Source organism: Chelonia mydas, chromosome 22 (assembly GCF_015237465.2).
Source record: "Chelonia mydas isolate rCheMyd1 chromosome 22, rCheMyd1.pri.v2, whole genome shotgun sequence".
In the NCBI taxonomy this organism is placed as follows: Eukaryota; Metazoa; Chordata; order Testudines; family Cheloniidae; genus Chelonia; species Chelonia mydas.
The window spans coordinates 11,737,342-11,764,036 of NC_051262.2; the positions used below are offsets into that span (position 1 = coordinate 11,737,342).

General features: G+C 41.7%; 1 protein-coding gene across 9 annotated transcripts in view; it reads right to left on the reverse strand.

The window, feature by feature from the left end:
* LOC102939157 (tubulin-specific chaperone cofactor E-like protein) overlaps positions 1–26,695 on the reverse strand; it is a 98,180-nt gene that overhangs the window by 44,397 nt on the left and 27,088 nt on the right. For 3 of the 9 annotated variants that reach the window (XM_037882210.2, XM_043534170.1, XM_043534169.1), the window contains one exon: positions 22,013–26,685. In XM_037882210.2, the coding sequence (XP_037738138.1) occupies positions 26,367–26,685 (319 nt within the window). In that variant the 3' untranslated portion in view covers positions 22,013–26,366. Of the gene's footprint in view, positions 1–1,967; positions 2,134–3,193; positions 3,332–10,485; positions 10,774–12,558; positions 12,693–15,775; positions 15,841–16,967; positions 20,748–20,775; positions 20,854–22,012; positions 26,686–26,695 lie in introns of those variants that run through there. The other 6 variants (XR_005222878.2, XM_043534168.1, XM_037882209.2 and 3 more) reach the window with 5 other exon arrangements.

Consider the following 26,695-nt stretch of genomic DNA (forward strand, 5'->3'; position numbering starts at 1 on the left):
CCTGGCAAAAACGAGCGTCTTCTCCCCCCGCCAATTTAGAGTCTCTCTCTCTTCCATCTGCTCCCTCTTCACATCCTCTCTGTATTTGTTTTTCACTCTGCCCACCCTCTGCTCATCTCTCCCCTGGATTTTCCTCTCTCTCACGTTCTCTGTTCTTTTTCTTTTTTTCTTTCCACCACAAAAATCTCTCCTAAACATAATGAGACCCCAATTATGTTTGCTTTGGAGCCAACCTTTCAAGCCCATGATATTCAAGTGGGTTCCAAATTAGGCAAAACAAACCTGCTCAGACCCACTTCCTACCACTGAAAAGTTGAGATTCTTCTCTTACAAATGGCATTGAGCTGTCAGCTGTGATTTCCATATTCATTTAAGGGATTTAGATGCACTGCTTTCATTAACCCGAAGATGGAATTGTGTGTCTAAGTCCCTTTGAAAATTTCAGCCTTCATTCTGAGCATTGGTGGGTCAAGCTTAGAACATAAGAATGGCCATACTGCGTCAGACCAATGGTCCATCTAGCCCAGTATCCTGTCTTCCGACAGCGGCCAATGCCAGGTGCCCCAGAGGGAATGAACAAAACAGGTAATCATCATGTGATCCATCCCCTGTTGCCCATTCCCAGCTTCCAGCAAACAGAGGCTAGGGACACCATCCCTGCAGTACATCAGACTTTGAACTTTTTTAGGGGCTACGCAGGCCCTTTGGACTAGCAGAGCTATATCAGCACTAGTCGAGGGCTGCATATAAACAAACTGCAGATCTCAGACCATTATACATTTTCAATCCTCGATATTTCAGGCTTCCAGCAGCAAGTGAAAATTCTCTCCTGTTAGAAAGATTTCAGGAGCGAAGGAGACACTCGAGACAGTTTTATTTGTAAAACGATAATGCAATAATCTTCATGCTGCCAAGTCCCCCTGGTATCACAATGAGTGCTTCTATTACTTTATACCTATGGACAGTCAGTGGCACACTGACATACCCAGCAGGTTGTGCAGGGCCATTGAATTTATCCTATGCATAACAGCGGCAATCCATAATTCAGAAGCAAGGGAAAGGAAATCAGAGTATTGTCTTTTCACACCGATGGCATTTCCATCAGGCCAGCCAGAAGCGTCTCTTTTGCTGTTGTTACTCTAGCTTATCCCCAATGCCGAAAGTACAGGGATCTCAATCCTTACTGAGAATTTAAACCCCTAGTTTCACAGGTTTCTAACTTTGAGGTGGGGGAAATGTAGGCTTTTAATTACAGCCGGATACTAACATCACAGAAGGACGGGAACAAGGCCAGGGTATATTATAGCTTCCCATTGACATTAATGAGTTACACAGCCATAAGCGAGACAAAAGAAGAGACTCCCCGCTCTTTGTGGGCCCATTCGCCCCTTTTAAAATGCCATGAAGTTAGGCCTTCTCCATGCTAGCAAATCGTCCTAATTACAGTCACTGGTGCCAAATGCAGCCACTGGTTTAGCTGCCGCAGTGCAAACCTCTAGTGGAGACAGGGAAAGCCGCTATTTGGACTAGCCCTGCTTGAAACCAAACTAAGTTGCCCCAGTGCAAATTGCAGCTTATCGTGGCTTACCCAATCTACACCACTGAGGGTTTGCTACCCAGGGATGAAGTCTTGGCCCTACTGGCAAAACTTCCATCGACCACAACAGGGTCAGGATTTCATCCCTGGCACCAGGCGACCATCATTAGGAAATGTAGTGTCCTCTGCAGGGTCTAGAAGCGAAGTCTTCTGACTCTCAGTCCCCCACACCAACCACTAGGCCATTCTGCCTTCCAAAGAGGCAGCCTCTATCCCAGAGTGTTTACAATCTACCCTTACACAAGTTGCAAAGAATACGGGCAATACCATAGCCAAGCAACACCAGCAGCATATTTGGTTATTAACTTTCAAACTGGGTTGTCTTGTGTTATATGGTAAATTTCAAAGACATGAAAGAAGCAATTTTTACCTCTCAGGCTGCAGCCATTGGCTGGGTCAATTTCTCTCCCATCTATTTTGAAGACCCAGCGTCCAGGGACATTTACATTGGTTGTATCTTCAATATTGATTATCTCTGGGGTTCTGGACCCAGGAATGCTAAAATAATTGGTGCTGTTTCCACCGTTGAATCCTGCCTGGAACACAGAAAGAGCAAAATTCACTTGAAAACACAGAGACCACCCTTCCCTTAAGTCTGTTCTGTCTCATATTTCTCGCCATCACTGATGTTAATAACCCCGATTTGTCTGTAAATTTTGCCGTTGATTATCTTGTGTTCACCTCCCCTCTCAACTGTGATCACATAAGATCCCAGCGGCAGCTACAGCAACTCTGTACATAGAAAAGTCACACTGGGAAACTAATTGGAACTGATTCATATTTTTTTAACCTAAACTTTTTTTTATTATTACCGTATTTTAAATACAAAAAAGGCTATTTGGCCAAAAGGAAGTCTTTCGTTCGTGGTTGTTTTATTTGTCTGCTTGTTTTTGACACAAAAATTGAAAATTATTTTTTGTTTTGTTTTTTCAAAAACAAACATTTTCGGTAAAAATCCTGTTGTTATCAATTTTCAGAAACAAAACAAACTTACTTTTTCTTTTTGATTTTAAATGCAAAGCCAAACAATTTTTGGAAGGAAGGAAGGAAAGAAAGAAAATGGAAAGGAAAAGGGCATGCGAGTAGATGGATGGAGATGAATGGATGAGAGGTTTTTTTAATTAAAAAAAATGTTTCTTTTCAGCCAGCTCTCATTTCACGTATTTTTAGCTACCTTTACAATGTTAGGTGTTTAACTTTTATCAAAAGGAGTAAAACACAGTTTCCTTCTGCTCTTCATTTCATATCCCTTCTCTTTCCCCTTCAGTCTGGGAAGAAGAAAGAAAACCAGCACCACGTGACCAGCCAGGTCTCCTCCATTCACCAGCAAGTACCCTGTGAACCAAATGATCTACAGACCCCGGATGGATCATCTCTGGGGAGTGAACCTGAGTTCTCTGGATCTAAAAGCATGAACCTCGTGTGTTTAAGCTACACGACCTGGTCTAGCCACTAGAAGACAAAAGCCATGTTGTGTTAAGGCGGGTCACGTCTTCACTAGATCATATTTCTCTGCTGACACTGTCAGAACAAGGACAGGTTGGAGGTTAGAGCATAAACAAAGATGATTGTGAAGATGCACAGCAGGAGCCTTACCTGGGCCATCACTCCACCGAGTCCAGTTAAAGGATCTCCCCCACTTGCTGTTCCAGTGGTCCACAGGATTTCTTCATAATTAAACATTGCAAACGTGGACACCCCATCTGAAATCAGGAGAGCTTGAAAGGTGTTCACCTGTTTAAAACAGAGACAGGCAAATTCACAAAGTGAGATCGCCCCTCCCGCATCTTTTGTGCCATTTTTCTGCGCTGCCTTCTTCTGCATCAATCCCATACGAAATGCAATAGGGAAGATTAATAATTAAACAGCAAAAGTTAAGCATGGTATAGGATGCCATCCAACAGCTGATTCAATTCCCCTTAACTGCATCCATAGCTTTCCAGAGCATGATTCCATCTGGGACACCATGGGAGACGGATTAAATCTGTGATCTATTTTAGCACCGATAGATGGCAGCATGAGAACAAGCACTGAGAAAGCAATCAGCTGGGGTTGGATTGCTACAACCTGTTATCTTAGCGTTCTTCTATCTCAGCTTTATTCACCACAGTGTTATCTTACTGGGTTACTTTCCCCATTTGGATGCTATAATAATATTAACAATGGCTTCTATAACAGTCAAAGGACCCAAGGAAATCTTGCTTTCCCAAGCTGCAGGAATCCCAGACCAATCTGCAAAAATTTATTGACAGCTTTCACATTGTTTTAAAACAATTCTTCAATTTTTAACTATAAATACTTCAGATAAATTCATTCAGCAACAAGCCAGCACCCCATACTAGGAGGTACGTTGTCATCTTCTAAAGAGGACATAAAATGAGCTCTTGACCATAGAATCCCAGAGCATTGTCCATAAAGCCCTATCCTACCTGTGTCCACATGAGCTAATCTTGCATCCCTGGAAATCCAGTTGCACGATCTGCCCCTAAGAGCCCACTGGCAAATTCCACCTGAAGTAATTCAACCTTACCCATCTAAATTCCACCTGCATTTCCAATTGGATATGGTATCCTTCACTTCCTGTCCTAAACCATTTTACTTTGGTCACTCTATGCTGATTAACAGTCATGCTTTCCTCCCAAGAGTTGGCTGCATTTCAGTGGTGAATGAAATTGACCATGTATGTTCCCTCACTTACTTTACAGGGATTCTGTGTGTCTAATTAACCAAGGTCTGGAAAAGTGATTTGAGATCTTTGCATGAAAAGTGGCTAAAGTAGTGCACCATATCATCATGTAACGTTAAAAAGTCGAGATGACTCATGAAAACATACTGAGTCATCCAGAACCAGAGCCTCAACTGATGTGAGCTGATAGAGGTCCACCGAAATCTAGGTAGCTATGCCAGTTTACACTAGCAGAGGATCTGGCTCACTGTAAAAGGGAGCATGTCAAAGTGATATTGATTTTGTAGAGACTTCTGATAGTCAATTCATGCCATTTTTATTTTTTGTTTAAAGTGAATCCATTGTTTTGACCATCATTTTAAAAAGAAGCCAGAGGCCCACATTCATTCTGGCTTATTATTAATTATTGTTATTATTATTTGTGTAGTGGTAGCTTCCAGCAGCCCCAGTAATAGACCAGGACCCCACCATGCTAGGCACTGTACAAGGAGAGAACCCAAAGGTGGTTTCTGCCCCAAAGAGTTTAAAGTCTAATTATAAGACAAGAGGCAACAGATGGTTGCAGACAGACCGATGGAGGAGTACAAGGAAACAGTGAGACAGCACTGGTCAGCAAGATAGGCTGTGGGATCAGAACACCAGTGGCCTAACCACTGTCATGAGTTTCATAGGCATCACAACAACGGAGAGTTTGAAGAAGGATAACGAGGCAGCTTTGCAGATGTGAATGGAGAGCTCCTCCCAGCCGGGAAGGGCAGAATGGGCGACCGCATGAAAATTTAACAAATGTATGATGGAGGCTGGCACCATTGGCCAATCGGCGGTGGGAGTCGACATTTCGATAGTGAATGAGAGATGACAGGTAGGCAGGGGATACGCCTGGAATGGCGCTGAAGACGAAGACAAGCACTTTGTGTTTCATGTGATGGAGAAGGTCAAGCTACTGTCTTTAATGGCATTAGATCAGGGATAAAGCATGCCCAATAAATCTGAAAACCCACTCCAGAGTGGGAAAGAAACTCTTTTCTAACTTCAACTGACATTTTTACTGATTTTTTTTTTTTTTTTTTATATACTGACAATCAATTTTTTTTAACCCAGCCAGTATATTTCCTGGTCTTTGCCAACTCAATTTCCAACACTGCAAGGTATGAAACTTAAAAGGCATAAAATCTATAGCCTGCAGTGCCTGTAGGAATGCAGAACATGATGGGGGAAAAAAATCTTCCTCTCAGGATGTGATTTTCCACTAAGTGCAGCCAGCTCCATAAAAGTGATATGCACCCCAGTGAATCGTGAGCAGGCATGATCCAAAGCCCACTGAAGTCAATGAAAAGATCCCATTGACATCAGAGGACACTAGATCAGGACCTTAAGGTGTAGGTCTGCCTTAAAAGGGTTTACATAAAAATAGCACCTTTTTACCCAACCAGTTTACTCCCACTGGGTCCAATTGTGCCTCCAGGGAAATCAGTGTTAATGTTCCAATTGATGTCAATGATTCGTGGGAGGTCATTGTCATGCTCTACTTGGCCTTGGTGAGGCCTCTGCTGGAGTACTGTGTCTTCTTGTGGGTGTCACCCTTTAAGACAGACGTAGACAAATTGGAGGGAATCCAAAGGAGAGCAACAAAAACAATCACAGCTTTAGAAAACCTGACCTATGAGGAAAGGTTAAGAAAGATGGGCCTGTTCAGTCTTGAGAAAAGAAGACTGGGGAGTGGGGGGCGGGGGGGTTGATAGTCTTCAAATATCACAAGGGCTGCTATGAAGGGGGATCAATTGTTCTCCATGCCTACTGGAAGTAGGGCAACACGTAATCGGCATAATCTGCAGCAAGGGAGATTTAGGTTAGATAGTAGGAAAAAAATTCTACCTATAAGGATAGTTAAGCACTGGATCAGGTTCCCTAGGGAGGTTGTGGAATCCCCATCATTTTAAGAACAGGTTAGACAAATACTTGTCGGGGAGTTCTAGGTTTACTTGGTCCTGCCGGGGGGTTGAACTAGCTGACCCCTCGAGGTCTGTTCAAGCTCTACATTTCCGTGATTCAGGCTTGGCTCCCTGTGAGAATTCAGAGCCAGATCTGCTGGCTTTAGAGACAAAAATGAAGCTCCGACCTTGACAGCTGATCAGAGAGGGTGAAGGGTGCACCTGTGTGGCGCTCCACTCACGTCAATGGGGTTCTGAGGGCTGCAGGAGTCCACCCCTGCAAAGCCAGCAGAGCTAAGAGAGCGTGAGCTGGGCCCCATTCGTTTCATACAGTCTACACAGATGAGGAGGGCTGCTCCTGCGGCCTGTGACTCAAAAGATCTGGATCCAATTCCCAGCTGTGTCGCAGACTCCCTATGTGACCTTCAGCAAATCGCTGCAGAACTTCCTGCTTCTGGCAAGTGGGGATTAACAATCCTTCCTTTCTCCCACCGCTTGTCTGTCCTGTCTATATAGATTATAAACTCTGATGCAGAGGCTGGCTCTTACTAGTGGTATGTACAGCGCCTAGCACATGGGGCCCTGATTTCGGCTGAGGCCTCCAGGCACTGCCATGCTATTACTAAAATAATCAAACTAAAGTTCTAGTCAGTTAAACCTGTGCAAACCCACCGAAGATGAGGGCACACAGATGTCGCTGAGGTCCAGTGTGGCCAGCAGAACCCTTATCATCGGAAATGATGTACCCAGACAGAAAGTTCCCCGTTTGAATCTCAGGACTGAAGTTTGCAGCACTAACTGGCAGGAGAAACCTCTTGTCAGTTGAGCATATTTGATCCAGAATAACAATAAACACGAAATTCCAGATAAAGTTGGGTGAAAAACTGGTTTTTCGATTCACTGGCAATCCTGAAAATCCCCTCCAGCCGCCCCCCCCACCCCAATTTTTTATTTCAGTTCAATCTGAAACCACGATTTTTCAAAATTTTTCATGAATCAAAGAAAGTGGTGGGGGAATCATTTTTGGCTTGAACAAAACAGTTGCATTGAAAGGGAACAAAATGTTTTGACTGCAATATTTTCAAACTTTTTTTTTTTTTTTTTTTTTTAACAAAATGGAACAAAATTTCGAAACAAAACATCATTTGGAACCAAAATCAAAAGGTTTCATTTAGAAAATGTTGAAAGGAAACAATTTAATCGTGGAGTGGAGGTGGGGGGCAGAAGACAGGTGTTGACCAAAATAATTCGGCAAAATGAACACGAATTCTCAAAGGGTTTCAGTGCCTCCCAATCTGCATTTTTGGCCGAAAAAGTTTTCAGCTGAAAATTTGGCCTGTCTCTAATCCCTGATGCCATTTTTACTGAGTCACTCTTCAAACCAGGCATTAAGAAGGTTTTGCACAGGTTTTCTGCATTGGGGTGAATTTCACCTTCAAAAGTTGCATATTCTATTTTACAGGTAAATCAAATGCATTCTCTGATATTGTACAGGAAGGATGCTATATACCAAAATAAATTGCATTGTGTGCAATTTTCCCAGAAGTACAGGGATCTCAGTACTGCTTCTGGCTCAAAACACTTTGGAACTGTGTGTCAATGAGATTGGAAAAATGCATTAAATTTCAAACAACCCTAACAAATGGAAAGGAACAGGGCTCTTTGTCATAGCTGACTTCTTAAGAGATCAGACTCTTTTGTGTTCATGGAATTAAAGAGCAGCTAATCCAGCCAAATCACTGGCAGGGCTTTATGACCAATTATGATACATCTTTTACTGCACTGATTGTCATTGTGATAATGCTGCCAATAATCATAGAATATCAGGGTTGGAAGGGACCTCAGGAGGTCATCTAGTCCAACCCCCTGCTCAAACCAGGACCAATCCCCAATTTTTGCCCCAGATCCGTAAATGGCCCCCTCAAGGATTGAACTCACAACCCTGGGTTTAGCACGCCCATGCTCAAACCACCGAGCTATCCCCTACCCCTGCCCCCCCCCCCCCTTTTTGATTTCCTACATCTATTTGGGATTTCAAAGCAGCTGTTCGACTCGTTCTCCTGAAACGTCCTGACTGCTCGCTCTGATTAACATGGCATAGAAATAAATCCAGCCGCAGCCACAATAAAAACCCATAAGTTATTTGTGGCCCCAAAAAGGTCCCCATTTTCTGTCCCCAGTCACAGGTTTTTAAGAGAGCAGATTTCAGCCAAAGATTAATTTATTGTGGCTTCCTGGATATGAGAGTTTTCTTAAGAAGCAGCTTCACTTCTGGAGCCTGTTAGGGAGAAGAGAACTTGCTTTGCCTAATTTTGAATCCAATGTGGCCTTGGACGTTTGATTCTAGCTGAAAAATTATTTGGCTCACATTTAACTCAGGGTGGACGTGGGTGGGGGAGGAGCCGGGGGCGGGGGGGGGGGGAGGGGGGAGATTACAGAATCCAGTGAGGGGAAAAATAAGATGGACAATGGCAGTGAGTGGGAGAAAAAATTAGAATGAAAAGCTCAAGTCTCCCATCCTTCCTGCCCTCACAAGCCATTTGTTTCTTTCACCCCCCGTTGTACTTTGTCTTTTACTTACCCTAGAGGATCCACTGTGCTAGGTGCTGTATAGTCATTGAGTAAAATTACCAAAGAATTTACAACCCTATAGCTTGATCCTGCAATGCTCTCCATGCACACAGACTTTTCCTCCTACTCAGAGCCCCAGTGAAGTCAAAGGGGGCCCACCCATGCAGATCACATCTCGGAAGCAGGATATAAAGCTGTAAATTCTTTGGGGCAGGGCCTATACTAAATGCCTGTACAGTGCCTGGCACTACGGGGACACTACTGTAATAAAAACATCTGTAGGCTCACCTGACACAAACATTCACATTCAAGATACTGTGCAGGGCTCTTGTTTGTGCCAGGGCAGCTGTTGGGAGGTGGTTCTATACAGAACACAGGACTGAATACTACTGTTATGTTCATGGCACACACACAAAGATAAAAACATATATACTGTGCCTAGAAGGTTGCAGGGTAATGCTATTTTATTTCTTAGACTCCAGAACCCTAACACAAAACAACCCAAAACCAGCAAGAGACAAAGCAGGCTGCTTCCTTATACAAGGAACCACAATTCACCCCACCTTGTTCTAAGCCGTCTGCCTGCTGACTGACTCTGATCGCAGGCTTCCCTACAGAGCTCCCTAGCCTGAAAGCAGTTCAGGAAACCACTTACAAATGAAAGTGACAGCCAACAATTCCAATGCAGTTTTCAAATACCCCACACCTACAACTAGAAAAACTTGTCTTGAAATTGGAAAAACTAAAGGACAGGGGATTAGAGGTTTGCAACCTCTGAGAGTTTCACAGCCCCCCAAAGGGAACAAATGTATCCCATCCCTATTTAAAGAAAAAGCCCTGAATCAGTGTTCAATTAATAAATATTTGGCCCTTCTTTATAAAGTGTGCAGAATCCAACCTCTGAAGCGCCTTGCAAAGCAGTTAAGTATGATTTCCATTTTACAGATGGGGAAACTGAGGTACAGAGAAGCTGAAGGGACTTGATCAAGGCCACACAGCAAGGCATGGATAAGAAAATAGACTCCACTCTCATATCTAATCAGTATGTAATAATTAGCTGTTACTATAATATGAATAAAGTCCTCAAAAGAGACTGGAGCCCCACTGAGCTAGCTGCTGTACAAACACATGGTAAGAGACAATTAATCTTTCCTTTGATGAATTCACAACATAACTAGACAAGACAGACTAAGGGTGGGAGAAAGGAAGGATTATTATCCTAATTTTATCAGTGGGGACCTGAGGGCCAGAGAGATTAAGTGACTTGCCCAAGGTCACCCAGGAAGTCAGTGGCAGAGCTCGGAATTGAACCCAGGTCTCTTGAGTCCTACTTCATCCATCTGCCCATTAACTTAGGCCATGTCTACAAGAGGAGTGCTTTACCAGTGTAGGAATGCCTGTTTACCACCCCAGCATAGCATGCCTGGTGTGGACAGGTTTTATTATCAGTATAGTGAAACCACTCCTGCCAAGAGAAAGAAGCTGTCCTGGTAGACGTTATACAGCATAACTGCACCTCCACTAGGGGTTTCTGATGGCACTGCTCTGTCGGTCAGGATCACACCCCTTCAAACTCCAGACCGACATCACTACGCTAAGGTCTATAGCGTGTAGACCTGACAGCCGCTATTCCTGCTTCAGAAAACAACGCCTTTCTAATATCATCACACAAGCGAAGAGATTGAAATGTTTGCCCTTACAGGGGTCGTGCTGCTGCCTCCGTAGAAGGTGACCTCTTCCCAGGTGACGACAAAGAGCCAGATGGCTGAGAAAGAGGGCAAGTTTTTGAAGTACTTCCTGATGTCTTTGGAGACTTTCTTGAGCAGAGCGGGGTCCATGGTCTCCCTGTAGTAGATTTCTCCTCGGATTCCATTGTGAACGTCTGCCCAAAATGGAGCAATAAAGGCCCGGCCATCTGCAAGGGGGAAAGGCTCTGGGGTGAACTGGCTGACTTGCACATTGAAAGAAATCACGCCATTGTTGTTGACCTAGAAAAAGAGGAGAACGGTTTGATTTAAGCCAACCAAAGCCTTGGCTGCAAGCGGAGAACTGTCATCTTAAAATTATACCTGTGCTGATAGCGTTTTTGGTGAAGGCTGGTTTATGCAATTATGTGATGGAAATAGGTCTATCCATCTAGGTACTTATATGTCTCTCATTGCTCAAGCGAGCAAGGCCTGCGCTATGAAAGATCTTAAGCTGGGGCTAGGAAGACAGAGATCAGGAACTGCAGAGGGTACAACCCCACATAGATCAAACTGTGAAAGTTACTTAGCCGCAACAGTTCTTTGAGATGAGCCTCTCTGGAGCCACATCATAGGAGAATTATTTACCAGGGAGATTTTGTGCCCGACGTAACTGGCCCCAGGTCACTGGGTGCGTTCAGGTTAATCAAGTCCTTAGCAAGCAGTTCTGCTGAGTCCTCGGTACTGGACTCATTTGACCCAAACACTTCCAGGGAGCTCAATATCTGTTATGTTAAGCACAAACCCGTCAGTGCCAGGTCTTCAGCACTACACTGGGGACACTGGTGTCAGAGAACCATAGAATCATAGAATATCAGGGTTGGAAGGGACCTCAGGAGGTCATCTAGTCCAACCCCCTGCTCAAAGCAGGACCAACCCCAACTAAATCATCCCAGCCAGGGCTTTGTCAAGCCGGGCCTTAAAAACCTCTAAGGAAGGAGATTCCACCACCTCCCTTGATAACCCATTCCAGTGCTTCACCACCCTCCTAGTGAAATAGTGTTGCCTAATATCCAATCTAGACCTCCCTCACAGCAACTTGAGACCATTGCTCCTTGTTCTGTCATCTGCCACCACTGAGAACAGCCGAGCTCCATCCTCTTTGGAACCCCCCTTCAGGTAGTGGAAGGCTGCTATCAAATCCCCCCTCACTCTTCTCTTCTGCAGACTAAATAACCCCAGTTCCCTCAGCCTCTCCTCGTAAGTCATGTGACCCCAGCCCACATGCTGGGCACCAGACAATGGCAGCAAGTGGTTCTACTACAAGTGGGAATTGGCAAAGGCCACCTGAAATAAAAACTGAGATTATTATCCCGAGCCTCCAGGAAATGACTGTATTGTGCACATGCTACGCATATATCACTGACATGGGGAGAGCATGGGTCTTTATCCCCCTTGGAATGGCTGGTGCACCAAGGTCCCACGTTCAAATCCCGCTGTTGTGCCAGACAGGGTTGGCCTGGGCTGGGCTCAGCCCAATACCTGAATGGACAATCCCTGAATCTGAGATCGGGATCAAATTTTGCTGACTCGGTCCCATCTTGAACACACTTTTGATGCAGCGAGATTAACCCTTTCTTAGCGCAGCCTGGCAGGTATCCTTCTCCCATGCCTGGCTTCCTGTGATGCCAATGGGAAGCAGCAGGACCAGCCCAGAACTTTCTCAGGCACCCACCAGAGGGTGGAAGGAATCCTTTCCCCCCCTGCAGCTCTGTATGTTCTTGTTTCTTGTCATGCAACTGGAATAATGCTCATGGCGTCAAGGCCTTAGCTTTGGCATTTAATCACCTGCAAAGGTAATTTATTGCCTTTTATACTCCTTTCCCGTGAACATTATCCCATTAAATACACCTTTGACTTTTTTAATCATAAAACCTATCAGTTCATGAAATCTAAGAACTTGTCAGGTAGGTACTAATAAATCTTCCATGTCTTGAACACTGGGAGAGTGTGCTTCAAATGCAGCTACTAATGAGGGGGAAACGAGTAAAAAAGCAGTGTCTGCCACAGAGTTGCTCCTCCACTTACATAAATGCTCCTGTATGGGATTCCAAAGAAGATGAACGGGATGGACAGCTTAATCTCAGAGGAGCTTCCATCATCCACTTTGGGGGTTTTCGTATCATTCTGCCAGAACGGATACAAAATCTCCATGGACTGAGCTGGAAGAGGACAGTATAGTTATTATAATGATATAAGGACTGGTCCTGTTCCCACTGACTGCAATGGTACAGGATCAGACCCATAGCATCACACCTCCTGATGCTCTTTACATACTTTGTACTTCAGCCACTACTGAAATGCAGCCACCTCTGGGGTGGAGAATGGCAGCTGGTTAATAACATGCCCCAGTACTATGCAAGAGTTTAGAACAGGGGGTGAAAAGAATAGTCTCTACAACTGCAGCTGCAGGAGGGATTTTGTATTGGTGGAACGTCGCAACCCAAACTGGAATTTGGCCAGGCATAAGATTTGATGTCACTTCCCTTGTATAAAAAGCTACAGGATCCTTCATGACCCCCAAACGGTCAAGGCCTCTGTTTTACATTGTATTTAGCATCTTCAGCAGGACAGTGTCTCCTAACACAATAGCTGGGGCATTAGTTCAGTGCTATCTCAGAGGGAAAAACAATAAGGAAGAGGGTCCAGTGGTTAGGATGCTAGCCTGAGACTCGGGAGACCCAGGGTTAATTCTCTGCTTCTCCCCAGACTTCCTTTGTGATCTTGGACAAGTTATTTAGCCTCTCTAGGCCTCAGTTTCTCACGTGTAAGATGGGGTTAACAGCACCACCCTGCCTCACAGGGGTGTGTAGGGAAAAATACATGAAAGATTGTGAGGAGCTTTGATATCACAGTAATGGGGGCCAGATACATACCTAAGATAGATGGATAATGACATCTGCTGAATTAACACTCCTTCCTGTAGCACTCTGCCTTTTTCTTTGAGCTCTTCCATTCACATAGCAACCGGGCCTGGCCTTGCTTAGCTTATGAGAGGATACTAGGGGAAAGCCTGAGATGCTATTGCTAGGACAGTTTAATCAAAAATTTCCCCCTGAAATCAGGTTTTCCATTAAATTAAACATTGCACAGAAAGTAGCTTCTTTTCCCCCTACATCTTTTGACGGAAAAAATTAAAAAACAGTTTTCAGCCAAAGATTGTTTTGTTGAAAAAGTTGAAATTTTCCACTGAAAATTTTGACAAAAACTAAGCATGCTCAGTGAATTTTTCCACAGGGGACAAACCCCATTTCCCACCTGCTCTAATTGCTAGGTCTACAATCGCGGATTATGCCTCTATAGAAAGAACTACGCAGCCAATCCTGTGCCACTCGCAGACATCTGTTATAACAGAATTCTCCATTTATTTAGCCCTATGAGGTGATCTACCGCAGAGGGAACACACATTTCCTTAGCTAGACAAGAAATGGACTGTCCTCGTTATATTCGATCAGTGCTGACCCAAAGAGCTAGACTCAAAACAATTTCATCTCTGTTTAAGTTGATTCAGGACATTCTTCTAGGTCCTAACCTGCAATTTCAGAGGCTGCTAGCTGACGGGTGATTGCTCTGGGTTTTAAAGATGCAGTGGGTTTTCTTCCCATTCCGTGCAAGTATAAGCCGTTCGGTTGTTGTAACTTTTAAGATGTCCTTCGCTAGAATCTGGTTTATAATAGGGACAACGGGAAGCCGACCCTTTTATGAAGGTTCTAACCGATACAGCTTTCTAGCTCAAAAGAAAAATACCTGTACTGAAAGTCAAAAAAAGGGTTTTTAAAAGTGTGTGTGTGTATATATATATTAATTTTCATGCTGGAGAGAGTTTAAGTGGTGTGTGACAGAGTCCTGAATGTATGACTACAGTTATATACATATTTTGTAAGGGCTATCGCAAATATCCTTTTGCCAGGTAGTAAAATAAGTCATTTCACAGCCGTAATGTATCCAGCAGGCTATTACATCTGAGGTCACAGCTATAAATTATAGATTTTTTTTTTTTAAAAGCGTGATACTCAGCACAACCTTTTAAGCAATCACTTTTTAAGCACTAGCACTGGAGTCTAAATCTGCACGTATAGCCTCTCCTATCCAAGTATCCCAACAGGCTTGGCTAGCAAAGGAATCTAGCCTTAATGCCCTGAGCTTCAGGCAGATTATTATCCTCATTTTGCAGGTGGGGAAACTGAAGCACAGTGGTTAAATTATTTGCCCGTAGCCACACAAGGGAAACAGCAGGCATCAGTACCAAGATCTCAAGCCACATAGACCTAAACCTTAACCCCAAGACCAGGATATCTCCCCCAAAGAAATTAAATCAGTCGTGTAATGTGAATATACTGAGTTAGCATGACAAAAAAACAAAAACAACCCCATCTACCCATGACTGGCCCCATTCCACTGTTCTTGACCCTCTTGAAATCAAATTTAAATTAAAAAAAAGAAAGCAACAAGAAATCTTCTGGAGATCTTCCTGTGCCTTTTACAAAACTACACAAGGAAAAAACAAAAACAAAACATGGATGGAAGTTTTGTAGAGTGAATGATCTTAATAAATGTTTCCTCAAAGCTATATAAACCATAGGGAATATCAATGAGGATACACCTAAGACTTGGAATTTGGATGACTCCACAAACCGAGCCAGAGCTCTAACAAAAGTAAATTAGCACACAGTTGTGTGGTAGCTTGACTTCTCCGCAGACTCTTTCTACCCACCCGCCTTTCATTCTACATAAGTTTGTCTGGCAGGTGAACTGTCCAAACTCTAGAAATGTTTTAAAGTCCTGCTTTCATGACAATTTTGATATCAACCCATACTCCTGAATTCTGCATGAAGAACTCAGAAATGTGCAGACACTCTTTAGTCTGTTGATTATTTTGACTTCATATTTGAAACCAAAAGGGCAAGATGTAAATTGGCCTAGCTCCATTAATTTCAGTGGAACTTTATGACAATTTACATGAGTTGAGGATCTGTCCCTCGCTGGGAATAAATGTCAGCGATGCAAAATGATCATGTATATTTACCAGGCAAGGCACAAAAATCTACTTGTTTGTCCTTCGGTATGAGGATTTAAAAATAAATTACCCTGCTACTGTACTTGCTCTCAGACAAGCATTTGAGTAGAATTTTGCAAGGCTTTCTATGCACATGAAGTTTGCGTGTAGCAAATTTCTGAGGCAAGCGCTTTCCTATTGTAAATGTAGAGTATCAGTATCCGAGGACCAAAAGTCAGAAATACTAACCTTGCTGCCATACAATCATGAACACAAAGGCCACCCAGGTTCTAATGAGTGACGGATAATTCATCCTAAAAGGGAAAAAAAAAAAAAAAAAAGAGCAACTAATCATCAATCCAAAACCAGATCTGCTAAGCAAATCTCAGGCTAATGGCTAATAGTGCCTTGAAATTGTGTGATTACTCCAGAGATGCAGAAAATTGGGAAATGTAGGTCCTTACCCATGATCTAGCCCAAAAATGACAAGATAGATAGGTAGTATAATGAAATCACTGATGATAAAACAACTTGCCCTCCAGGTATTCTCAGGGTATATGTACAGCATGATTTCAGGAATCAGAAATGAACCAGTATGTTGGAATTAATGAATAGCACCCAGCTCCCAGTGTGTCTTCAATCCCCCTATTAATCCAACACAATTCTTTGCTGATCTGCTTCATGTGAGGATATTACTGCAGGCTTTAAGATGAATAGCTTTTCATTGTAAGAAAATGAGAGCGAATTATAAACCGTAGTGTGTTTATATAGTTAGAAGACTTCAAATGTTGGTTTAACTAATCCTTTGTACTGGGTGGTAATACAATGATCACTTAACATCCTTGACAGGTGTGAAGGAAGCACAAACATTTACACAGCTTGACAACTTCCTTGCTATACAGATATCAACTATATACAGAAGGAGGTGGAAATGCATCTGGGTAAATTAAAGAGAAATTTTGTGTGGTATTTTAATTTCTTTTATGCTTACTATAATTTGTTATATATTATTAATCAAAGAGGAAGTAGGACCAAAGTAGCTGCTTTGATTTAATTACTTTATCATTTCTATTCATTAAACAGAGGGAAAGGTTTTTTATATACCATTTATATAAAACTACAGGGTATACACAATACACAGTGAGTGAATGAAATATGTATGATCAGATTCAAGTATAAATTAGAGTGATCTATTTATACAGAGACAGAATAGTCACACTTCTATATTAAATATATATCTCTTCATGCATTATATTACATCTATGACTGTACTCCAACATTATAGACATTACATCTCTATATAACAAAATACATCTATAGACCTATTTATATAATGGAGTACACATATATAGCTATATCTATTTATATATATATATATATATATAGATGTAACATATATATATAGCTAGATACATTGTCTGTATAGCTACATATTACTTACACTTGAATCCAATTATAATGATGTTTGAAGTAGTGAAACACCATATATAATCAAGTCGAATGACAGTTCCACGCTTCTCCAATGCTTCTCAATGTGTCATTGCAATTAGATTGAAAAAATAATCTTGTTTACAGCCAAGTTGTTCTGGAGTGAGAAAAATTAATTTAACTATGAAAGGGTTCCGCTGTATTCCTTACTGTAGAAAAGAAGCAAGTATCATGCTAGAATTTTATATAGATCTTAAATCTAAGTCACTGTGGATTCATTAATTGAGAACACACACAATGACTAGTGGAGAATATAAATGTATTACATTAAAACCTAGAAGATGTACCTCTGGGGAACCATGACAGAAAATAAAAGAAACAATGCTTAATATAGTACATCCCCTAAAAAAAAAAAAAAAAAAAAAAAAAGCAATTTTTTTAAAAGTATGAAAAAAATACCAACCTGTTTTGCAGAGAAGGGAAGAAATTAAGTCCGAAATTTTAAATTGAATCTTGGTAAACCGGGGGGAAATCTTATGTCAATGAAGAATACATTTCAGTGCTCTTTTACCAATTATTGCTGATGTCTGAAATGATGTCTCAATCCCTTTTGCTCTTTCAATTGAAAATTCAGTTTTTCTCTGTGTTGTTTTAGGGCCAGAATAGTGTTGAGTTGCAATCAAAACTTTTTGCTCTATTAATTAATGGTAAATTAATCTACAGCTCAGATTCTGGCTTGTAAAAGTGGAGAGGTTTCTTTCTGGCAGAAAAAACCCCTAATCCTTCAGGTAGAGTTAGATGGAAATGTCAGTAAGTTGGAGCTGGATTTGTGGCTGTTCTGATCAGAATCGCTTTTCACTTGGGAAGGAAAAAAACAACCCACAAAAGAAACAAGCCCCTTCCTCCTTTGTGCAAGTGGAAAAAAAGCTTCTATATAGTGTTACAGAATTAGCATTAAACAGCATAGGGATTAAAACACTAAACAAAGTCAGAGCCCTTGAAATGCCCATGAAGATAATTTTCCATCAAAGTCTTGTTTGAATTTTCATAAACCAATTTAGTTCAGCTTTGGCCGAGAGGAAAATAAAAGCTATTTAAAGAAAAGTTCTTTCCAAATCTTCTTCAGGAGATTTTATTTTTACTCCTGATCCTACCACCCCTAGGAGGGAGTGGGATTGTCCTGGTTTTAAAATCTAAGGATTTTGGCAAAAATTAGTTAATATTTACATTGCAGCAGCACCTGGAAGCCAAGTATTTCAGCACTTCATTGTGCCAGGTGCAGTATGTGCACCATAAGTGAAGGTCTCCGGCCCAAACTGCTTATAATCAAAGACCCTGATCCATGTCCCCAGTTGAAATCAATGGGACAAAAGGTAGTAAAAAAAATTCAGCACATGTGTAGGTGTAGTGCAGGATTGGGGCCAATAAATCAAACAAGCGGGCTGAGTAGGAGGAATAAAAGGGGAATTTTTTGTTTTATTTTTTTCTAAAGGAAGATTTAGGTTTCAGTTCCACAAATACATCCCCATGCGCTTAATTTCATGCATGTGCGTAGCCCCATTGATTTTAGTAGGGCTACTGGTGTGTAAAGCCAAACACGGGAGGAAACGTTTGCTGGATCAGGGCCTTAAAGTACGTTACCGACACAAACCTCCTACTTGTAAACCTGATTCCCAGTCTATTGAAGGGAAGAAAGCCCTCAAGGGGGAATCTAGGGCTAGATTCTTCTAATACTACCAGCCATTCAGTGCCTTTGGAGTCATTCCAAAGGCAAAAACAAAACAAAACAAGCCTCTCTCTCTCTCTTCAGAAGGCTCTTCACAGATTACCTGCAAAGGGAAAATAAACCGGGCTTGTACTCCTGTATGCTGCTTTATGACGAATACCGAAAATCAGAATGTATCCTTTTCTCCTCTGATTGTTTTATATTTAAAATTCAGCTTCTGTCTGACTCAGGAAGTTCTATGATGACTAGAGCTGCTTTGATTTTACAGCTTGCCTGACAATTTGGAGTGAACTTTCTATCTTCCAGATTTTGTTTTTTCTTTTGGGTCAGGGCCTACCATTTTGTTCTGCATTGTACCGTGCTGAGCACATTATGGCTAACCAAATAAGTAACAATATTTTATTTTCCCCACTGAGGCTCAAGACAAGCAAATCATTCAAAAAAGGTGGGCTAGAATTTCCAGAGGCTAGTCCTAAAGCAAGTAAGCGAAGGTCAAAATAACCACATAGATGGGAACTGGGTCAAATAATTTCCCCAAGTAAGGATTTGAACAAAGTCCAAAAAAGGTTTTCTGAAGCTGATGCTGGAGTCCGGTGGAAAGAGGATTTTTCCAGATAGTAATTTCCTCCAGGGAAGGTATCACCTGTCTCCCCATTATACCTCCCTTTATTGCTTACTGCAGGACTGCTGGCCTGGCCCAGCCCTGCTACCTTACAATTGCCGCCTGCACCTGTAGCCATTCCTCTACTGAGAGCTTTAACTCTCTCTGTGCTGCAGGAGAGGTTCCTGACTCAATTTCAAATCTGGTTGACAATTAAACCTAGACTTAGATCCAGGATGCATAGAAATTAAAGAACAAAAAAGACCCAGCAGATGGGTTTCCTTCAACTTTGCCAGTGCAGGATTGCTCCCTCCCCCCTGTGAGAGTGTGCCATCTATTCTAATTGTAAATGACATGCAATGGGGCTCCGGGAGACTACTCTGCAGGAGATAGATCTCTCTGTCAGGGAACATTTGCTACTATTCAGATTAAATTTTCCTTTTAATTTCATCTCATTATCCCATTTATCTCTATCACTCCCTTTGAATGGTTATAGACACTTCAGGTTGCTGTATGGGGGTTTCTTCCCAAAGGTTGGTGTGTACCTAAAGATATGTCTGCACTGCAATCGCGCGCTGTGATTGTCATATAGACATTCCGGAGCTAGCTTTAACTTATCTAGCTCTGGAAATGCAGCAGTGAAGTTATGGCAGAGTGGGCTTCAGCACGGGATAGCTACCTGAGTGATTACCCAGGTGGGCTTGTATAGCAGCACTAAAGTCCATGCTGCTACGACTTCATTGCTCTGGTACCCACAATAGCTCGCTTAATGCTAGTTCGGGTACATCTACTTGAGCTGCAATCACACCCCATGATTGCAGTATAGACATACCCTCAATCTGGCTGCCAATGCTAGAGAGGACAATTTACTAATTTTGGTACCAGACATAAGAATTTAGTCACATGCTCTATACAAGAGAGAAAGACAAAGACAATGAGAGTAATTTTCCCTCACTTCTAGAGAAGGCGTGTTAAACCATAGAATTATCTGGATTATGCGATTTAATGTGCTCAGATTCTTCAATACAGGTGAGATACAGAGTGCTGCATGTTGACCACAATACACAAAGGGGACTTGGGTGATGCATGGGAAATGGGGGTGATTAAACCTTAACCTCTAGGTTGCTTGTGGACACCTAAGGCTAGGTCAACCTTGTTCTAAAGTTGTTAGCTGATCATTGGTAGCACGTGTAGTAATAATATTTAGCTCTTTTATGCCATTTTTATCTGCAGATCTCAAAGCCCTTAAAAAGATGATTTACTCCAATTTTATAGATGGCGAAGCTAAGGCACAGAGGGCCAAAGTGACTTGCCCAAGGCCATTGAGCAAACCAGAGGAGGAGACACGAATCAAACCCCAAGTCTCCTGAGTCCCAATCCAGTGCTCTATCGCCTAGCCCCCTCACTGTTTCCCAGTGACTAAAATGAGTTGGGGGGTCTCAGCTCAGTCTCTAAAAGACAAGCATCCACTTTAGAAGAAAAAACCCGCACAACCTGTATAATGGTATGAGCCGTCTCATTCTACACGAGAAGTTCTTGTCGGACGTAGCACGGGAGGAAGTTGCTTTGTGTCTGAAACAATGGAACAATTCAAGGTCAGCAGGCAAACCAATATGTCCTTGAGAAAGGCTGTTAACAGCCAGAACATTAGACGTGCTGTTTATCTGCCCTAACACCGTTTAGCCCACGTGAATCTCCGGGTGTTGCGTTACATGTTAAAGAAACACTATGGGATTAAGTCTTTCTTCACCTCCACGCAAACAGCGTGATGTTCCAAACCAAGTCAGAAGCCAAAGAAACAATTTTATACTTTTAAAATCAATTTCACGTTCCATTTTTATTTCAAGTATTAGCTCCAAGCTATTTACAAATAGCTAAAAAATATGAAATCCAATAACCTGACCTTAATTTTAGTGCTTCTGTCTTTGCGGATAAAACTCATTTAACTTGAATGGCAGTGTGGTGAGTGGGTTGAGGAAGGGGCTGACGCACGGGCTTTATTCCCACTTGTGCCACAACTGTAACACCCTAAGGCAATTTTGTTCAGCGGAGAAATAAGTACAGAAGCTTTGAGACTTTGTAAAGCACAGTAAGAATCCTCAATAGAAAATGCTCTATTAGGCCATCGCTATAGTACCTATTGCTGTGATATTCATGATTGTATTAAAGGTATTATCACTAGAGTTTAAGTTAACCTAGGTATATGGGACCAGGCTTTATATTGAAGTAGTAAATTATTTTGCATAGGTGCTTGGAGCTTGGTGGATGCAGGGAGGAAAAAGGGATGAAGAGATAAGAGCTTAAGGGTAGATTTTCCAAAGCACTTAGCCTTGGTCCAACTCTGCTCTCGCTCAAGTCTATGGGAGCGTTACCATTGACTTTAATGGGAGCAGAATTAGGTCAACACTAAAAGCTTTTCAAAATCCAACTCTAAAGCTGTGGGCTCCTGCTGACTTTATACCTGTGCTTAAGATAATGGCATGGGAACATTGAGCACTGACAATTCGAAATTACTTTCAACCAGTCTCAACAATAGGAATCTTTCAGGAGCAAGACAATGTGCATTAGCTTTTGGAGACACAAGCTGCCTTAACAGATATTTACTGCACCAAGGAACTGATGTTCTAACTATCCCAAAGGCAGAGGGGAAAGTATGCATGGGGTAGGGGGTGCAGGAGAAGTTTTGCTATAAGAAACAAATGAGAAAGTTGTCAAGAAACCCCCTGGACACTTTTTTTGTGTGCGCAAAAGTTCAAATAAGTTTATTGAAATGATCAAACCAATTACCTAATTGATATGCGTTCCTCAGCAAACTCTGCCATTGAACCAAAAGGAGATTTTTGGAACAGGAAGCACATTCCCCCTGACTCCAGTACCCAGGAGAGAAACCAGAACACAGGAGAAAAGGGAGACTTGGAGCATATTTTTTCTTGCTAAAGATTACACAGTTTTACAAATAATGCTAAGAACAGACCTTCATGTTTAAATTATATTCAAAAAAGGAAAAACAAAAGAATTTCCAGTAACTTCAGTAGACAAATCAGTGAGGCAGAAGGTTGAGAAATGGCTGCCTACCTTCTCCATGTAATGGAGAGGGAGTCTGCTTGAACGTCTACAAAAAAAAACCAACAGCCAAATTATGATGGCGCATGTACTGAGAATACACACCACAGCTTCTGGGATGCTTTGCATTTTCAGATCTGTACATGGACAAAACCAAAAGCATATCATTTACAAGCACAAATGGCAACTGATGGAGGAACAATTTTGTACTTGGAATCTTTAGGGTCCAATCTACTGCGAACAAAGAAACGGGTCACACTGTAGAGCAAAGACTATGGGTATGTCTATACTACATACGTTGACGGAAGGGGTTTTTCCATCAATGTAATTAAGCCACCTGAGAGGCGGTCAGGTTGACAGAAGAACTTGTCTGTTGACCTAGTTGCATCTACACTGCTGGTTAGGCAGAAAGGCACTCAGGGTGGGAAATTGTTCACAGCCCTGAGCAATGTAGCTAGGTCAATCTAATTTTTAAGTGCAGACCAGCCTATGATTACGTTTGTTAGTGGTTTCCCAAGATCATGCTGTATATTAGGCCTAACTGTCCACCCAGGGTACATACTTAACTCCCATGAGGGTTAATAGCAGTTTCTAACACACACACGGATGCATCCTTTGTTACAACTGTACATCCCATACATTTGCTGTTTTAAGCAATCTAGCTGTACCATCTGGTCACATCGTGGATATTCAAGACACACACAAATCAGAAAGCAAAATGTCACAGTATCTAACCTCATCATACAAAGCTGTGTAATGTTCTGATTTGTAATTCCCACCTAGTTCCCTGTAAACTAAGTAGTTAGAAAATCCACTCTATGTAAAGGCTTATGTGCATGAAGTAACATCAATAACAAAACAATAGCTGGCAAAAGCAGCACTTGGTTAAAGGATGCAGGAGGAGCAGGAGGGGATTTTTGTGTGTTTTTTTTTTTAAATAAAAACATAACCGGACCATTTATTGAACTAGCAATGTCTACAAATACAGAGCATTTTGGCATTCTGGACCACTAGGCATCAACTAGAATTAGGTGAAAATTTCTGCAATTTTATTCCCTTACAATTTTAGGTTTCCAAAATTCTATGAAATTGCTCAGAAGCAACCTCATTTTAAATGGGAATATTATGCAAAAATAGGACCCAATTTCCAATGGGCAATAAAATTGGAAGAAGATCAAATTTTGAGCATTTTGAATTTTGTGCGATTCCCACCCCTGCATTCAAGGGCTGAGCATCTGGATGTGTAAAACATTCCCTTTTTTGGAGTGGCCTTTTTTCTTATCCAGCTGAAGTCTACCGAAATTTTTATACAAAATGCATAGTCTGCTGCCTGGACAGACTGTGAATGGTTCTATAACACTAGCTAGAGACAGCCTGTTCCCCAGAGTGGTGAAATTGCAGTGTCTGTGCAGTGGCTTTTGCAAACCTGGGTGGATCACTGATCTGGTTTATATGATAGTGCTAAATCTCATATCTGTGAAGAAGGCGTTATCCTTGTTCACTAAAAACCCTTGTTTTTCTATGCAGTTTTCCCATTCCTACCAGGTCCATCGTAAAAATAACATTTAACTGTTGTTCAGAGCCAACATGGCGAGAGCACCAATTTTGTTTCTGGATATAATCCAAACTTTTCACAGGCAAAGAAACTTACAAGCACATACTTGGCCTTTTGTAAGATCCCATCGAATGCTTTAATTGACTTTATTTCCTTCTCTAAAACCAAGATATTTAATTGTGCTAAAACAGTTGGTCAATAATTACAGTGTCTCATTAATACCAGTTACAATGCCATAAATATACCCAAGATAGGTGATTACCGTTCTATAGAATTAGATCAGATATTCCTTTGTATCTGCATCAGTCACATAACCTGCATAAGCTTATGACTGATGGGCAACATACTCATACAGTAAGTCAACAGGAGAAATAAGCTTCTAATATTAAACAACCATATCTTCATAAAACTTTGTTTTATAATAAAATATCTTATTAAACACAACTTCTTCTATGTGTATGTATGTATATATCATACATGTGTTGGCTTGGCGTTCCATTGCAGGGCAGCAAATGGATTTACTGCCCAAATGGGCAGAAAATACATCCTCAGTTATGCTACAGCTTATAAAGCACATTCTGCAACAAGAGTCCTTAAAAGTAAAACTTTATATTACACTGTCACCATTTCATGGTTCTTTATTCTTATTGGATCAAGCCAGGTCATGTGGAATCCATGTTAAACATGCAAGCCTTGGTCTGTTTTATATTGCTCATCTTGATGTTCCCAGGAGATCAACTCTTACAGCAGAAGACCAGGCACAAATAATTAACTTATCTTGAATCCTCTTATTTCTACGTTTACTCTAGATGTGGAACCAGTCTCAGCGGAATAGTTCCTGGACACTGAATCTGAAGCGTATGAGATTATATCCCTCCCTGGACAATCCGGGTAAAATATGAAGAGAATACACAACTCCAAGAATATAAAGGAGTTCAGTAACTCAGACAAAAGCGTCATGAGAAAGAAAGTGCATGGGGAGGGAGGGGATGTTAAAGAGCTAAGGTCAGAAGTTCATACGTAACTAGAGCCCTGACTACGCTGCTTGAAAAACATTTTTTAAAAATGTAGTTGCTTAAAAGTCAGTGTAAAGTCTTCAACTTGTCAAGGTGACAGAGGAACAAAGGAGGGCCCTGTAAAGGGAGACAGCTGTGTGATTTACAAGAGATACATAAAAGGGCTGAGGATTTCACAGCAGGATCATAAGAAAGAGACCCAGCTCTAAAGGAAAAAAGTGCCTATTTAAAATCAGCACACTATGCCCATGGAGAGTTTGGTGGAGGCCACGAGGGAGTGAATCTGGATCGTGAACGTCCGCTTTACAATCAGTGAGAGTGGTTTCTCATCTACTCACCTTCTACAAATGGATTTAAGTAAAACTGATACCGATCTTAAACAGGGGGGTCCACATTAAATTGGTAGGTGGAAAAGTGCTAGATTAGGATAAATTCCTGGAGTAAGAGTAAGAAATAGGACTCTACACTAAGGAATAGGACTCTGTCAGGAGAATGATTTTAGTCTTTCTACTCTCAACACAAACTGTCCAAAGGGTAAGTGCTTGTTAGTGGATCTTGCAGGCAATAGGGAAAGGACATTCAAAGCAACTCCATTATGCTGTTCAGCATACTGTTGTGCTGTTAATTTGGATTCCCAGTTGACACAAAACCCATCCAAGAACAGCCAGAGTTTTCTGCAAATTAGCATATAAACATATTTGGCTAAAATACTGTTAATTCCAACCTTCGGTAACGTCAGACGTGTCATTCAACTACACACAATGCCAGAGGTCTAGCGAAGTTGAACAGTTTGCACGAGATCAGAGTAGAAGTGACTACTCTAGATAGTGAGTTTTGGGAGGAAAATATATATATTTTTTTATTTGTACATTTTCTCTCTCCCATTTTATTTACTCTTGCAAACCAAGTGTAGTTTAGGATGCTCTGAATACCTGAGTTCTAACTCAAGCTGAATACTGCTTAAAATCCTTCCACTAACCTCCACAACAACAAAAATTTAAAGACATCACTTTGCTGGATAAACAGCAATTCAGCTATTTATAACCAGAGTCAAATAACTGGGTGGACAAGTGCTGAGTCCAATCTTTAATGTAACAGAAGTACTGACCAAATTCTGCACTGAGCTCTGACTCCCTTACTGATGGACCGTAATACCCCTCTTAGCTTGAAGAACTGACCATTCACGCTAAATTCACGAGTATACCGGAAGAGTAACGAGAACATCAAGGTATCAGACATCCTGAAACACACACACACTGAAGTCAGTTATCTCCTCTTAAGTCCATTCACATCGGATGGTGGCATGTCTCTCGCAGATTTGGGCACACTACCTGGGCTAAGAAGTCAATTGGTATAAAAACAAAACCTCAACCCATCAACCAACCTAAAAACCCTGCAAAAAGTCTTTAACTCGTGTGTGTGTTTGTGTGAATGCACAAAGCCAGAAGAGGTTATTTAGATTTGGGCTCCACAAAAAATTTGTCTCCATCCTGAATGCCATAAGAATGTAATGCCCGTGAGTTGTATTTCATCTCCTCGGGACCAAAGGGAACTTCGTGGTCAAAGTAGTAGAGCAACATGTTGCTTGTTGACAAATGCACTACAGTTTTTAATTGTTTCTTTAATTCTGCCACCGTCTGATCTAGACGGATGGATATTTCCTCCACCTTATCTTTGAAGTGAACTTCAACCTTCGCGCTGCTCCGGGGCCGAAGATCCACTACTGCTAAGGGTTCCAGCTTTCCATATTTTGTTACTAGCTCATGATACCTAGAAAATA